General features: G+C 44.2%; 1 protein-coding gene across 2 annotated transcripts; it reads left to right on the top strand.

Moving 5' to 3' along the window:
- Positions 1-12,887: 12,887 nt before the first annotated feature.
- Positions 12,888-16,094, top strand: LOC123429973. Of its 2 annotated transcripts, none has more exons than XM_045113935.1 (4): positions 12,888-13,437; positions 14,261-14,407; positions 15,120-15,306; positions 15,805-16,094. In XM_045113935.1, exons 1-4 carry the CDS (start codon positions 13,181-13,183, stop codon positions 15,814-15,816), a joined length of 603 nt encoding a protein of 200 aa, XP_044969870.1. In that variant the 5' UTR covers positions 12,888-13,180; the 3' UTR covers positions 15,817-16,094. The 2 variants fall into 2 exon arrangements, with proteins under 2 accessions (XP_044969870.1, XP_044969869.1); XM_045113934.1 differs by having other exon boundaries at positions 12,889-13,437; positions 15,844-15,988.
- Positions 16,095-16,405: the final 311 nt, after the last annotated feature.

Raw genomic sequence — 16,405 nt, 5'->3', positions numbered from 1 at the left:
AAGAGGTAGCATTGCACACACTGTCTTTTGACATCTTTGACCTTCCTTGTTACAGATGTGTCCTGCAAGACAGCTCGTACGCGTGACTATGGCTGTCGATGCAAGTGGGTTCCCGACCATTTTGGTCGACCTCTTGACCAGGATGGGATATCGGTAGTACCTTGAGTACACTATTTACAAGGACTACCACGAGTACAACCAGGAGCAGTACCAGGCTATGGTTCGTATCTTCGATCTTCAAAACATCTCCACCGCTGAGCTGCACACCTTTTGCGGTGTTAGGGTGACTGTTGATATTTCACTCCATGATGCTGCCTATACTGCTATCACCCGCCAGCATGGAGAATACCCTCGCTTGGAGGAGACTGGATTCAGATACATCCCGTATGCCCCCACTGGGGATGAGACTGGATCTGACATCGCTGCCTACACCACATACGTGCGGCAACATAATGATCGATCCTACACTGCTGTCTGTACCCCTTATGTGAGTCTTCATTATGAACCACATGTTATAGTTTAGTACGCTGAGGCGCTAGAGCATGTCGTTCGAGCTGTGATTGTTGAGTTGTATGCTACCCGTACTCATCTTTACAATGCTATGAGACAGTTGCTACCAGCAGTCAGCGCGAGGATACTATTGGAAATATGCCCTAGAGGTAATAATAAAATAGTTATTATTATATTTCCTATTTCAAGATAATCATTTATTATCCATGCTATAACTGTATTTAATGGAGACATAAATGCATGTGCGGATATATAGACAAAGCTGTGTCCCTAGTGAGTATCTAGTTGACTAGCCTGTTGATCAAGGATGGTTAAGGTTTCCTATCCATAGACAAGTGTTCTCACTTGACGACGGGATCACATCATTAGGAGAATAATGTGATGGACAAGACCAAAACTATGAACATAGCATATGATCGTGTCATTTTGTTGCTATTGTTTTCTGCATGTCAAGTATTCATTCCTATGACCATGAGATCATGTAACTCACTCACACCGGAGGAATGCCTTGTGTGTATCAAACATCGCAACCTTACTGGGTGACTATAAAGGTACTCTACAGGCATCTCTGAAGGTGTCTGTTGAGTTAGCATGAATCAAGAATGGGATTTGTCACTCCGCGTGACGGAGAGGTATCTCGGGGCCCACTCGGTAATACAACATCACATATAAGACTTGCAAGCAATGTGACTAAAGAGTTAATTACGAAACGAGTAAATAGACTTGCAGGTAATGAGATTGAAATAGGTATGGAGATACCGACGATCGAATCTCGGGCAAGTAACATACCGAAGGACAAAGGGAATGGTATACGAGATTATATGAATTCTTGACATAGAGGTTCAACCGATAAGATCTTCGTAGAATATGTAGGATCCAATATGGGCATGCAGGTCCCGCTATTGGATATTGACCGACGAGTGTCTCAGGTCATGTCTTCATAGTTCTCGAACCCGTAGGGTCTGCACACTTAAGGTTCGGTGACATTTCGGTATAGTTGAGTTATAGGTGCTGATGACCTAAGTTTTGTTCGGAGTCCCGGATGAGATCACAGACATCACGAGGAGTTCCGGAATGGTCCGGAAACAAAGATTGATATATAGGAAGTTCATATTTGGATTCTGGATGAATTTCGGGCATTGCCGGCAGTGTACCGGGGGCCCATGAGGTGGGCCCAGCACTCCCCAAGAGGGCCACGTGGACTTGATGGTGGCGCAATAGCTCTTAGTGGGCTGACTAGTCAACCAAAGAAATCCCATGAGGTAAAAGTGGAAAAAACCAAAAGAGGTGGACAACTTGGGGAGGAGTCCTACTCCATGTAGGATTGGAGGAGGACTCCTCCAGTCCTAGTTCGGCCGAGCCCAAGGAGGTTCTCCTTGGTGCTCAAGGCTATCCCCTCCTTACTCCTATATATACTAGAGGTTTTAGGGTTTTTGAGACACATTTTCAGCCACGTGCAACCCTCTCCTCTAGTTTGTAGTTCCTCCTCTAGATTGGATTTCTGCGGTGCTTAGCCGAAGCCATGCAGGAACAGATCACCACTATAACCGGCGCGCCGTCACGCTGTCAGAGAACCCATCTACTTCCCCGTCTCTCTTGCTGGATCAAGAAGGTGGAGATCGTCATCGAGTTGTACGTGTGCTGAACGCAGAGGTGCCGTTCGGTGCTAGATCGAACGGATCGTGGGACGACGGCGATTTGGATCGCAAAGATGTTCCACTACATCAACCGCGTTTCTTAACGCTTCCCGCTTAGCAATCTACAAGGGTATGTAGATTCGATCTCCCTCGCGTAGATGATCATCACCATGATAGGTCTTCGTCTGCGTAGGAAATTTTATGTTTCCCATGCAACGTTCCCCCACAGTGGCATCATGAATATATCCTTTACTCGCGAAGGAGGGAGCTACCACCAGTTCTTAAGTGGCCAGCTATTGCAGGTCGTACTCCTTCACGTGGACCATTGCTTCCCGTTCGGGACCAATACCTGCATCAGATTGTTCATGATTTGCAGAATTCTTCCCCTCCGTTTTCCATTTAGGGTCACTATCAGTTACCTGTCTTCAATGGTTGTCCCCGACTAATGTAGCATTATCGCTATGTCCCATTGTTCTATCCCTTCATAGCATGCATGCGTGCCACCTTGTTGGTCTAGGTTATCATCAAATTTCTAACTTGTAACCGCTGGTTTGTAATCGAGCTTATGTATGGATCTGTATGTCGTACTTGGCTACTATGAAGTATGTATCGCATTTCCCTTTTGTTATGCTTGTTACTTCATGAACGATTCCATGCCCCTGCAATTACGCTATGTTAAACTATCCATGATAAATTTTAGCACGATAGTTAGACCAGCTCGCCATGGCCGTGGTGCCGCCAACCCACCACCCCCTGAATATATGGCTGGAATGATCCAATTGTTTGAGCTGAACCGTCATTTCATGCAAGATCTCATGGACTAGTCCCCCTGTCCAAACATGAACTATCAACAATACGTGAGACTACAAGACTTCTGACGTCTCAACCCTGCAATTTACCACAGCTCAACTCAGCCCATTCATGCTAATGACTGGCTCCGTGACATTGCCTATGAGATGGACTCTGCTAATGTTCCCCTAGAAAGCTATATCACCTTTATGGCATACTTCCTGAAGGGTCCTTCTGTTCAATGGTGGGATGGTCACACGCGTTCTCACCCTGCTGGAACCATCATCACCTAGCCAGAGCTCCAAGTTGCTTTCCGTGCCCGCTACATTCCTCAGGAAATCATGGTCTGGAAGAAGCGTGAGTTTTGCAACCTCACCGAGGGAAACAAGACTGTGGATGCTTATCGGCAGGAGTTTCTGGACTTATCCCTCTATGCCGAAGAAGACATTGGTACTAATGCTAGCATATAGGAGAAGTTCCGTGAAGGCCTTCACCCTGACATCAGATAAGAGAAGTTCTGTGAAGGCCCTCACCCTGACATCAAGCTCGTGCTCCTTGTTCAGGACTATCATGATTTTGCCACCTTGGTTTACAAGGCCATCCAGGTTAAAACTGGTCTCCAGGAATAAAACGATGGCAACAAGTGTAACCGTGACATGGGCTCATCTTCGGGCTCTTCTGCACAGAAGCGGAAAATATGGATTCCCCAACATGTACCATGCACATGCTCCTGCTCCAAGGTCGTCTTCTGCTGCACCTTGTCTGCCTCCTCCACCACCTAGGCAGCCAAGGCTCCCAGATCCACCACCCTGAGTTCCACCTTCTCGTCCTAAGAAAGATGTTAAATATGAGTGGGCAGATAAATATCAGGAAAGTTTCCACGCATTCAAGGACAAAATGACATCTGCTCTAGTGCTTACTCCGATGGATACTCGCAAGGACTTTGTCATTTATTATGATGCTTCTCGTCAAGGATTGGGTTGTGTCCTAATGCAAGAACACAGAGTGATTGCCTATGGCTCATGACAGTTGCGCGCTCATGAAGAGAACTATCTAGTTCATGACCTTGAACTTGCTGCAGTTATGTATTCATTATTTCTATGGCAACATTACCTTCTCGGTAATCGTTGTGAGATCTACACCGATCACCAAAGTCTGAAGTACCTATTTACTCAGCCGGATCTGAACCTTCCTCAATGGAGATGGATGGAGAACATAGGAGATTTCAACTTGGGGATTTCTCTTACACCTTGTAAAGCTAATGTAATGGCTCATTCCTTGAGCTGCAAGTCGCATTTCAACCACCTTCAGGTTCGTAAGGTGTAGGCCCGTCTTCAAGAATAATTCAGCAAGTTGAACCTGCATATTGTTTCCATGTGTTATCTTGCTCCCCCTCCTAAAGAGTTCTGCAAGATGGACCTCCATGTTGTCAATCAGGGTCCCCTTAATAACCTAGTTGCTGAAACATATCTCGTGGGCGACATCAAAACTATTCAACACTATGACGACGAAGTTAAAAATACTAAAGGCTATCTTGCAGAAGGTAAACCCTCTTGCTTCACTTTTGCTAATGATGGCGCCTTGTACTTCAAAGGTCGCCTATTTGTGACAAGTCAGACAGAAAACCTGAATATGACTCAAAGGGTGGTGAAATAAGCTCATGATACACCTCTATCTATTCATCCGGGTAGTACCAAGATGTACGAAGACATCCGCCAAAGGTTCTGGTGGTGAAACATGAAGCAAGACATTGCACGCTATGTTGCAGAATGTGACTACTGTCGTCGATTCAAAGCAGAACATCAAAGGCCTGCTGGAATGTTGCAACCTATCTCTATTACTGAATGGAAATGGGACCTTTTCGAAATGTACCTTGTCACTGGTTTTCCTAGATCACAGAAAGGTAATGATGTTATTCTTGTCGTCATTGACCGACTGTCCAAAGTTGTGTATTTTCTGCCCGTCAAGGAAACCATCACTGCTAGTCAGTGGGCAGAACTATATATGTCCAGAATTGTTTCACTCCATGGTATTCCGTTGGTAATTAGCTCAGATCGTGGAAGCTTATTCACTTCAAGATTCTGGAAAAGTTTCCAGAAGGCTATGGGAACTCATCTGTCCTTTAGTACCGCTTTTCATCCTCAATCCCATGGACAAGTTGAAAGAGTCAACTAGATTCTCAAAGACATGCTTCGAGCTTGTGTCATTTCTTTCGGCAAGAAATGGGAGGAATCTCTCCTATATGTCGAGCTCTCCTACAACAATAGCTATCAAGCTAGTCTGAAGATGCACCCCTTTGAAGTGTTGTGTGGATGAAATTGTCGAACATCTCTGAATTGGTCAGAAAGTGGGGAACGGTCACTCTTTGGTCTGGATATTAGCCAACATGCCGAAGATCACGTCCGCGTTATTCGTGAGAATCTGAAGGCTGCTCAGTCTCATGGGAAGAGTCAGTATGACTGTCGTCACCAACATAAGGTCTATCAACTTGGCAAAAAGGTTTATCTTTGAGTCACACCAATGAGAGATGCAGGTCGCTTCGAGATCAAGGGCAAGCTAGCTCCTCACTATATTGGTCCATTCACTATTCTCGACAGGCATGGAAAGGTGGCATATCAATTGGAAGTATCGTTAACCTTTCGTAGGTTCAGGATGTCTTCCATGTGTCATAGCTCCGCCGCTACTTCAAAGATCCTATCCGAACAATGGATCTTGATATGCTTGAACTGCAACAAGACATTTCTTGTAAAGAGCACCCCGTCTGCATTCTCGATCAAACTGAACGTCAGACTCGTCAAAAGATTAACAAGTTCTTCAAAGTGCAGTGGTCAAATAATTCTGAAGATGAAGCCACTTCGGAACGCGAGCATAATATTCGTGATGAATACCCCGAGCTTTTTCCTTCTACCTCTTAATTCTCCGGGCGATAATTTCTTTTGGTAGGGGAGAGTTGTGACACCCTTGGGTTAGGCTAAAGTGATCATTGTAATTAAGCTACAATGATGGACAAGATTAAGCTAATGCTTTTGCTAAACAATGCTTGATCAATCTTAGAATCATATCTCATTTAAAATTACCTTTTGAATTCGAAATTCAAATAATAAGTGGATTAAATATTTTTACATATATGAAAACTAAATCATGGTTGATTTGCAAATATTCACCTAGTAAATGTGCAAACATTTTATTAACTGAATGCTCTTTAATTTAGGGTTATTTCCAAAAAAATCAACTAGCTGCCAAACTTTTTATGACACTGCCATAAATTGCAATGTATTTAATGGTCCAAGTCCCCTATTTAACAAAGGCCATTTTGTTACAAAAAGGAAAAAAACAAGAAACACATAAAAGGGAAAAGAAATAAATGAAAAGGGGCCGAAGTCCAATGTGCACTTAGGCATGCCTGCCCAGCCCACCTAGCCCGTCATCGTCCTCCTCTATTCACTAGAGGGGGCATGGGCACAACGATGGCTGCCATCGGCCGCCCCTGTCGGCGTGGTGCGCATCCCGCGGCTCCCCTGCATCTACAATAACCTCACCGGCCTCCCCCCTTGAACCCTAGCATGACCAGTTCCCGCTTCGCTCGCCCCTTCCTCTCGTTGCCTCTGTGCAGCGCCGCTGTCGCCATGGCTGCTAGTTAGCTGTGGCGGCCATGCTAACATCCCCGCCCTGACGTGCCAGGGAGCTCCGCCGTCGAACAACTCGTTCAATCCGACCTCGAGCGCGAGCTCACAGCCACCGCCATGCCTCCATGCCGCCGTCTTCTTCCTCGGATCGCCATCGCTCATCACCGTCAATCGGGCGACCCCGAGCCTCCCTTGAGCCCACTTTGCACCTCTATATGGGCCCAGTGAGATCCTGCTTGTCTCTCACCCCTCTCTTAGCTCGCGCACTCCCTCCTAGCTAGCTTGCCGCCACCACCCGAATGCAGTGCCGCTGGCCTGCACGCTGTCATCGCCATATCGGTCGTTGCCCGCAACAGAGCCCCCCTCAAGCTCCTAGAGCCTTCCTCTAGCCCCCTATGCTTGAACCCCTTGAGCTCAAGCACCGACCGCCGCCGCGATCTTGATTCCGGTGAGCTCCAACACCCTCAGCATCTCCAAGTGATGGAACGTTCGTGGCTCGTTCCCCTCGAACGAGCCCCTCCGCGCCTTCCACCGTGCCTTGTAGCCCATTCCCCGTCGTCGCCCCAACATGGCCGCTGCTCCATCTCGTCGCCGACGACGAAGCCATCCCTCACAGCCTTGGCCACCATCGCAGATCGACGCAATACCCTCCCCTCGTTCGATTTTGATTGACCGTAGGCCAAATGGTGGCCTAGAGAAGATTTGTGGCGAATCTCGAGCCGCACCGCCACTGATTTGGTCGTCGGCGTTGCTCCGACCGCCACCGCTGACCTAGCCAGGCAGGGCCACCCCCTGGGTCACCGCTAGTGGGTCGTGGGGCCCTAGTTGGCTAGCTTGACCCCGGTCAACTGCCAACTAGCAGCCCATTAGCGCACCAGTGGGCCACCACCCCTTGGGCCACTCACATGTGGGCCCAGGTTAATTAACCCTTAATTAAATCTATTAAATTAATTCAAATAATTAATTTGATTAAATAGATACTCACATGTGGCCCTGGTTATTAGATTAGTTAAATAGATACGATAAACCGTGGAATTAGTCCTCTCACTATGACCGGTGGGGCCAAGGTGACAGTTTGACCATGTTGACTGCTCACATCATCATGATGTCATGCTAAGGTCATAATAACCATTATGTTAATTTTATAAATGATTTAAAAACTTCAAAAAATCATATAAAATAATCTATAAGTCAGACAAAAATATGTTATGTATGAAAATTGATCAGAAAAATCTAACGAATCCCAGTATATTGTACGTTCATCCGGCACATGCCCTAGCATGATGAACATGGACATTTTTGCATGAGGATCACGTGTCCAATAGTAACCTGAGACCCAGGAAATATCGTCAGATATTTTTCTGCTCCGCCCATGATGTGTGGTACTGCATTAGCTCATGCCTAACACTACATATTGCCATGTCATGAATCGTGATGCGTGTGCTTGCTTTTATATATTGTTTCTTCCCATCTTCTCTCCGGTAGATGCTGAAGCTCACGCTGCTATCAAGTATGACTACCCCTTGACGACCAACCTTTTCCAGGAGAGCAACAAGGCAAGCAACCCCCCCCCCCTTGATCATCCCTATATCACCCATTCTTTCTCCCTCATGCTTGCATTAGATTTTGCTAATATTGTAGACAGCTCATATTCTGATGCATAGCCTATTTTTGATAAATTGTTGTTGTAACCTAATGCGTATTAACTACTTAGTCTAGGTGGTTAGTGATCCTGAGTGACCCCACTTAGCCCTAGTTGCCCCTGCTTCATCATCATACACTCGATGACTTGAAGAATCGAAGACCCAAAGACTCGATCCACGGATCGACAAGCCATGACTCGTCACATGACTTCACACCCCTTAGTTGTGCGACACTACAAAGATACTATCGAGTACCGACGGTGACACTCAGTTATGTAGTCCTGATGTTAGATCTGTAGTGAAGTTAACTGCAGGTGGATTACGGAGGGTGATTCCTCCTTCACCACCTCCGTTAACGACTCTGTCGTGCAACCCCTCAACTGTGAACCATTGAGGGTGATTCCTCCCTAATCACCTTTACGTTTACATCGATTGGGGTCCGTCAAGGGTGATACCTAGGATTACTGTGGTGTTATAGACACACGGTTACTTTCACTTACTACACGAACATGATGAAATGTGTGGTGCGTGTGGATTCTTGCGTGATTGTGACGAGGCATGGCCGGACATTCTTGGCCCTTGCCACACATCCTTGATACGGGGTGACTGGACCACATATCGTGATCGTTGATCGTCACCGTAGTTAACAAAACATCATTGAGATTGGGTATTTGATCGGAGTTGGTCGATTGACCTTTTTCGCACTAACCTTCACGTGGGGACATTTATGGGCACTCAACGTCATTGTATCATCCGAAGCTCTTTGGACGTCAGCATTGGAGCGGCACGCGCCCGAGTGGTCTGCCTATGCATTGAACTTGTATAAGAGATGCTAGGACTGACCTCAACAGCCCTCGCAACATGCAGGGGTGCAAAGGGAGATGGGCCCAAGACCCTTACGCTTAGGATTTAGACCAACGGGCTGGCCTCTGTGTTGAGCCTAGGTAGGACTACAATGTGTTGATCTCAAGCGGCCGACCATGACCCAGGAAAGTGTGTCCGACTGGAGTTGATCGATCGTGTTGGGAAATGTGGTGCGCCCTTGCAGGGATGATTGAACTATTCTAATAGCCGTGTCCATGGTAACATGATGACATGGAGTTGTATCTCGATCTAATACAACTAGACACATGACTTAATTTGAAATGTTGGCTATGAGATAGCTTTCTCGTAGGGAGTCGACGAAGGATCTCTGGGGTACTTAATAAATTTGCTGAAACAATATGACTACATATGTGTTACTGATCTGTATTCTTCTAATGATGCAAGACACTAAAGATGCTAGTCTTTGATAGGACTAGACCTTCTCTCTATTCTGGCATTTCTGCAGTCTGTCCAAAGATATAGCCCCATTCGTTTGATACCGATGCATACTTAGCATAGTTCTGATGTCAGTCTTGCGAGTACTTTGGATGATTACTCACCATTGCTTTGCTCCCCCTTTTCCTCTTGATACGATTGCGTTGATCTAATGACAGAGCCCAGGAGATGGCTGATCCCGCCGACGACTGCTACCCTGACACAGCCTACTACTACGTGGAGGCCGCTGACGAACAATAGTAGTAAGGAGGTTCCTAGGTAGGAGGCCTTGCGTCTTTGATCTACGTTATGTTGTGCTAGCCTTCTCAAGGAAAAACTTGTTTTCTTTTGTCTGTAGTGAGATATTATTTGCTTTTGCTGACTCATGTGTATTCGAGCTTACGTACTCGAGCCCTCGAGGCCCCTGGCTTGTAATATAAAGCTTGTATGACTAATTTTTTTCTAGAGTTGTGTTGTGATATCTTCCCATGAGTCCCTAATCTTGATCATACACATTTGTGTGTATGATTAGCGTACAATTAAGTTTGGTGGTCAGAGTGTTCTAGCGAGTGCTACACTTAGGCGAACACTAACTTCTTGATATTTTAATTTGAGAGATCACCTTAATAAAAACGACTAGCGCACAAACAAAAGGGTGCAAAAAAAAGGTATAAACATCTCATGCAATTCATTATATCATGATATGGTATAGCCCTGAGCACCGGGGAAGTGTTCATCACTACAAGAAATATGCTCATGCATGACGTTTTTTAAGACGTCGTTGATGAATTCGTCATAAATCTATGACGATTTCATCCAAGATTGTCGTAAACTATTTGAGGGGATCAAATCTACATATAAATTACGATGATGTGAGTCAAAAACGTCGTAACCGCATAAGATGATATCGTCATAACTTTTACGACGATTATAAAAATGTCGTAACATGTTCTAACTATGTTGACATGTCACTCGTGGGTCCATTCTATGTCACGCGCCAAACCCGCCTATTTTGTGAAGCAACCTACTATTCTGTCATTCCAAAAAAATTCGAAAAATTCTCATAAATACTTTGGATCATATATTCCTCAAATATGTGAAAACCATTCCTTCCATAGTTCAAAAATAATTCACAAATATTCATTTTCCTATTGTGTTCAGAATAGCACTTTGTGAAGGAAGTGCTATCTCAATTTTTTTGATTGCCCTCAAAATTGTTGGGCACTCTTTCCTATCCAAATCATTGCCTCATGAAAACTTTCGTAATCATTTGCCTAGTAAATCTTTCTCAGCGAATTTCCAAAGTTTGTGTTCAGGTGACAGCTTTGTGAAGGAAGTACTAGCTAGGAATATCCTGATGAGTTGACTTTTTTCCACATCTTCTATATGCCAAAACCATAGCTCTCCACAAAATTTCAGCCACATATAACAGTCCATGTGAGCTCAGCATCCAATCTTTATTTCTAGTAATATTTTTAGTTTGTAAAGCAACAACATTTTATATTGCTTTATAGTTGATGAAAATTTACCACGGAATAAAACTTACCATATAACATAACTCCACCAAATTTTAGCTCATTTAAATCGGCCAGTTTCCATCAATATTCTTCCCAATATTCTCTTCAATAGAGAGCATTGTGAAGGAAGTACAATTTTTTGATCCAAAATTTATGAAATTATTACAGTGCCTTAATGTGCCCAAGTTATCATCCTCCTCCAAATTTTAGCGCAATCCAATCATGTATGTGAGCCCAGTTTCAATTACCATTTTCTCTCTGGATTAAGACATTGTGAATGAAGTGTCACTTTGGCATGTCCAAATGGTATAACATTTTTTAGAGTGCCTTCATATGCCTAAATTAGCATCGTACACCAAATTTCAGCTCAATACATTCATTCATTTGATCCCAGCTTCAACATCTATATTTCTGCACAGTGTGGTACCTTGCAAAGCAAGTGTTACCTAGGTTCATCCATTTGAGCTAAAAATTTGCCAAGATAGTGTCCTTAGTAGATGATCGTCCTCATCCAAAATTTAGGCCCATTGTCTATGTGCATTTCCCGCACCGCTAATCAAACACTTGCCTGCTAATTCATGTTTGAGCTTAATTCGGTCTCCTTGTGAGATTCTTCTATTTTATTATTCTTCCTAACTCATACCGAGGATTTTCCAACCCACCAGACATGCCTATTCTACCTCGAACGCGTGGCAACATAACGGTCAGGCGGTGACCACGTGGCTGGCATGCAAGTTTACGCGCTCTGGAGTTGGGGCCCTCGACCACCTTTCGAACCTCGACGTCAATACACCAGACCATGTATTTATGATTAAATAGATTGTTATGTACCTATAAATGATTTTTGGGGAAAATAAAGATCAAACTATAATGCAGCTGCAGTTCAAATTTGACCCGCTTCGAGCTGATTCGATGAAAATTTGTCTTTTTCACGAGAGGTGGATAAAAGATTTTAACACCCATACATTTTATAAATTATAAATTAAAGGTGTCCTAGTATTTTAGAAAAATGATTTGGTATAATTTTGAAACAAATATATGATAGGTCCTTCACAAACTATGCAATGAATGTGGCCATAAGATTGATCATTTGGCTTGAAAGCCATGAATCTTCACACTTGATAGCCCATTTCTAAAAACACTTTTTAAAAATAATTGTCGTATTACAAGTTTATTGTTTTCCTGGTAAATTTGTGACATATAATGACATAATGCAAAGGTTTTCCATTTTTTGGATTTTTTGAATTTTTCATGACCATTTCAAAATGCGTTCAAAACGGCATGTATGACCGTTCCTAGCTAGTGGTTGAATCTTGAAAAACTTTTGATGTTTCTATGATTAAATAGATATTTTTGTACCTATAATTTTTTTTTGGGAAAATGAAAAAGCAAACTATAATGCAGTTGCAGTTCAAATTTGACCGGCTTCCAATTCATTCGACAAAAATTTGTCTTTTTCACGAGAGGTGGATAAAAGTTTTTGACACCTAACCATTTGGTTAACTGTGCATTTAATATGACCTAATATTTTAGAAAAATAATTTGGTCTAATTTTGCAACAAATATATGGTAGGTCCTTCACAAAACAACTCATTTTGGGCCCTCGAAAAATGGAAAATGAATTTTTCCTCCGAAGAAAATGCATAGAAGTTGGTTACTATCCATAAAATGTGGTATAACTTGAATGAAAATTTTAGTGGTGGCATTTTACAAAATATTATTGGTAGTTTCTAAATAAATCTCCATTGTTTTTAGCACTTAGAGATTATTTTAAATGACACATGTCTCAACCAATCAGAATAGAGTCCACAGATCATACTATTGAAAACGATCTGAGTCATCTAAGTCGTACATATCCAACGATCCACACCCCCTCACCCACCCAGCTCCTCTCTCTCCCCCGCGCAGCGAACCCTAGCCCATGCGGATCGAACACCCTCCTCCCCTTCCAGATCGCAACCGCCACCTCCTACCCACCGTCCCACCCATCCTCCGCTCGTCATGCCCTTCCTCCGCTCGTCCGTCGTCCGTTGTCGGCTCCTGAAAAGGACCTCAGATTTTGTTCCTGCTAGTTTGCTAATCGCCTGGCTGGTTTTTCATGTTTGTGTGTGTGTGTGTGTGTGCAGGCGCGTACACGGCGTGCGGGGGTGGCGCGGCCTATGTGTGGGTGGCGGCGACGTGCAGGGTCGGCTCCCTCTTCTACTTCCTCGCCAAGGCCGTCGCGGTCTTCGGCGTCGCCGCCGCCGGCGCCGTCGGCCTCGACCTGCACGGCAAGGGCCAGGCCCTCGTCGTCGAGGCCATGTTCCTCATGTCGCTCGCGCTCGCGCTCGCCGCCGCGCACCTCGCCATGGCGTACCGGGCGAGCAGCCGGGAGAAGCGCCGGCTCAACGTCGTCTACAAGATCGACGTCGAAGCGGTCAGTCCCCCTCTCCCCCGCCCCTCATCTCCTCCATGCCTCTCTCGTCTCTGCCGCCCATACCAATTTCTCGACCGCATCCAACACCATCGCCATGATCAGTCTGTCAGTAGCAGTCAGCGCCACACCCGCCAAATAAACTTAACAACCAATTTCGCGTTATATTAGTTGCCAAAATTCATATGAACTCGAGTTTTAGGAAAGAATTCAAGATTCTGTAGCACTTCTTTGGGGGATTGTATAATTGATCTCAGCACTTTCGGCTGGACAGCTGATCAAAGTTCGTGTGCAACGCGCCAGAAGCGTAGTGTCTAGTGTAATAACCCGAGGTGCGCCATGGAATCTACTTCTCGTTCCCAGCCGGCACAACTGTACCAAGCAACGCGACAGCTTGTGCAACGGACGGGCGGATAGGAGGACCCAGCAATTTTCTGGATTCATAACCCGTCGTCCCTTTTCAAACATCGACCTGAACCTGAATTAGTCTACTTATGCCTGCTACCCAGTGCATATACTAAATTAACCCAACTGGTCAGTGCCGCACCACATTAGCTGTAGTACCATCAAACTTTTGATTTGCTTCCCAGTGTCATGAGTGAGGGCAATGTTCAGACATAGTGATAGTAAGTATTTTTAGAGTGAGAGTGGGGGAGAAAGAGGACGGACAGACATAATAGCATGAGAGCCCCCCCGCCCGAATGCTTGCTTGCCGATTTGTTATTGTTTTCTTAGTCCTATTATATTAGCCATTTTGCTGCCGGATTGTTATTAAGTATATCGTGTAGCTGCCCTATCTGAGCTTTCCCTTGTTTTCTGCTTCTAGATGCTGCAGTTCAAGCCTGAGGAGATTGCTGGCATCATTAAAGACTTTGACCAACCTGGACATCTTGCACCAACTGGTCTTTTCCTTGGAGGCACAAAGTACATGGTCATCCAAGGTGAACCTGGGGTTGTCATCTGAGGAAAGAAGGTACATTTCTTTATCGAAAGCTACTGCCGGTGAACTATCAACGCTTTGTGACTTCTCTGTAACCACTCTTGTTAGCTTTGCCCAGCAAACTGAATTAATTTACTCAGTTGGTACCGTTTGTTTTATGAATAATATGTTACTAAACCTCATTGTAGGAGCTACTATACCGCTCTACCCCCAAATTAATGCAGGCGCGTTCATCAGATGAATGCCCTCACGCATCATCCATTGTAAAGAGGACAACTCGTGCTGCTTGATAAAAAATTGTGACACCATAGCATGTACAAGCCTCGTTTCTATTACTAGCTCGTACATGCACTTTTCCTTCCCCTGCATTGTGTAGGCTAAAGGACTTGCAGTAGCTTTATGTTTCCCTGCGTGCATACCATCTATTAGTGGTTGTATATTGTGTAGACTAAAGGACTTGTAGTTGCTCTATATTTCCCTGCATGCATACCATCTATTAGTGGATCAGCTGCTAGATTGTCATTAGTGCAATTTCAGTCTACCGTATTTTATGCTAATTTGCTGGTATTCCCCACAAGGAGAAGTTGGTAGTCATTACGTGCATAATGCATTTCAGTTAAGTTGCACAAATACGAATGAAGTTGCTTCTATAACTGGAACCACAGAGTAGACAAGCAGTCGATTTCCTTTTTCCGCTGAAGAGGAAGAGCGGGTTCTTACATGTTTCCCATGATGTTTCTTGCAGGCCACCGGTGGCATTACTATCAAGAAGACGGGCATGGTGGATCGGGTCGGGGGCGAGGGAGATCCGGATCTCGGCCGACCCGAGCCGCGAATCTCGTAGCTTGCCTGGCTGCTGCTTCTGGACTCTCGTTGGGATGTTGATTCCTGCGCTAGGAGCGGGTGTTGATGCGAATTATAGAGTGTGTCTTGTGAGTTCTTTGCTATTCTGACGAGGAATGCATGAGTATTTGTTATGATTAATAGTTGCATCTTTCATGAGTAGACAACCATTAAATGGCTTGCTCCATTAATCTTGCCAACTAACGTTAATGAGGTTACTGAGATTATGATCCGCTATTCCGACGTGTATTTTGTAGTCTTGCTTATCTTTATCCTATTTTACTTTCCTAGTTGTGCTAAGTCATGCGCATACAACTCTCGCTGGTCTGGATTCTTCTAAGGACAGCATCTATCTTTGTTTTTCAATCTTAAGTATGAATATTTTGCATGCGGTTCACTTTTTCTCCTATAAACCCTGGAGATGCTGATGGCATTGAACCCATAGTGTAGATTAGGTTCACAGATGTTGGTGTATCTATAAATTGTGACTGTTTAATTGTTTTACTTCTTGAAGATCTGACAGCTTTCTTGTTTGTTCACTGGTTGATGGATTTTATTTGACTCTTGCATTTCTTACTCATATACAGGTTGTCTGCTAAATAAAATTGGATTTGCTGCTCTTTCAGGCTCGGCTGGAGATGATTGCAGGAGAGTCTACTTGTAGGATGACAAGTTGTCGCATCTCGAGCATATCTCATAGGAGAGTGGAATGAAGTCCATTGTAGTGACAATAGCAGATGTGCCATTGTTCTATTGTGTAATTCTGTTTGTTTTTCTATATTTCTGTGTAAGGAAATGTATTTAGGGGATGACTTATTGTGTTATGTAAACCTAGGAGATGTATTATGTGATGTTATATGATGGATGATTTTAATTCAATTTGGAGTTTTCTTGATTTGAATATGAAATAATATTGGATTTAATGTTGGACAAATAATTGGGTTGAAAAGGCTCAACAAATAGAAATGAAACCAAGTTCTGGAACAAAAAGTTGCTGAATTCAAAAATGAAAAAAGGCCAAAACTGAAAATGGACCAAATGTATTTGGGTCGTGGCTGTAAATAGAAGTGGCTATAAATAGGCTAAGGTCCAAAAAGAAGCCCAATAAGAAAAAGATCCAAAAAATAAAATCAGCCCATGTGATCAATTGAAATGGGTTGGGCTGATTTCAACCATGACGTTTTGATT

The sequence above is a fragment of the Hordeum vulgare genome, chromosome 2H (genome assembly GCF_904849725.1).
Source record: "Hordeum vulgare subsp. vulgare chromosome 2H, MorexV3_pseudomolecules_assembly, whole genome shotgun sequence".
Classification (NCBI taxonomy): Eukaryota; Viridiplantae; Streptophyta; class Magnoliopsida; order Poales; family Poaceae; genus Hordeum; species Hordeum vulgare.
This window is presented reverse-complemented; position numbering and strand designations above follow the sequence as displayed.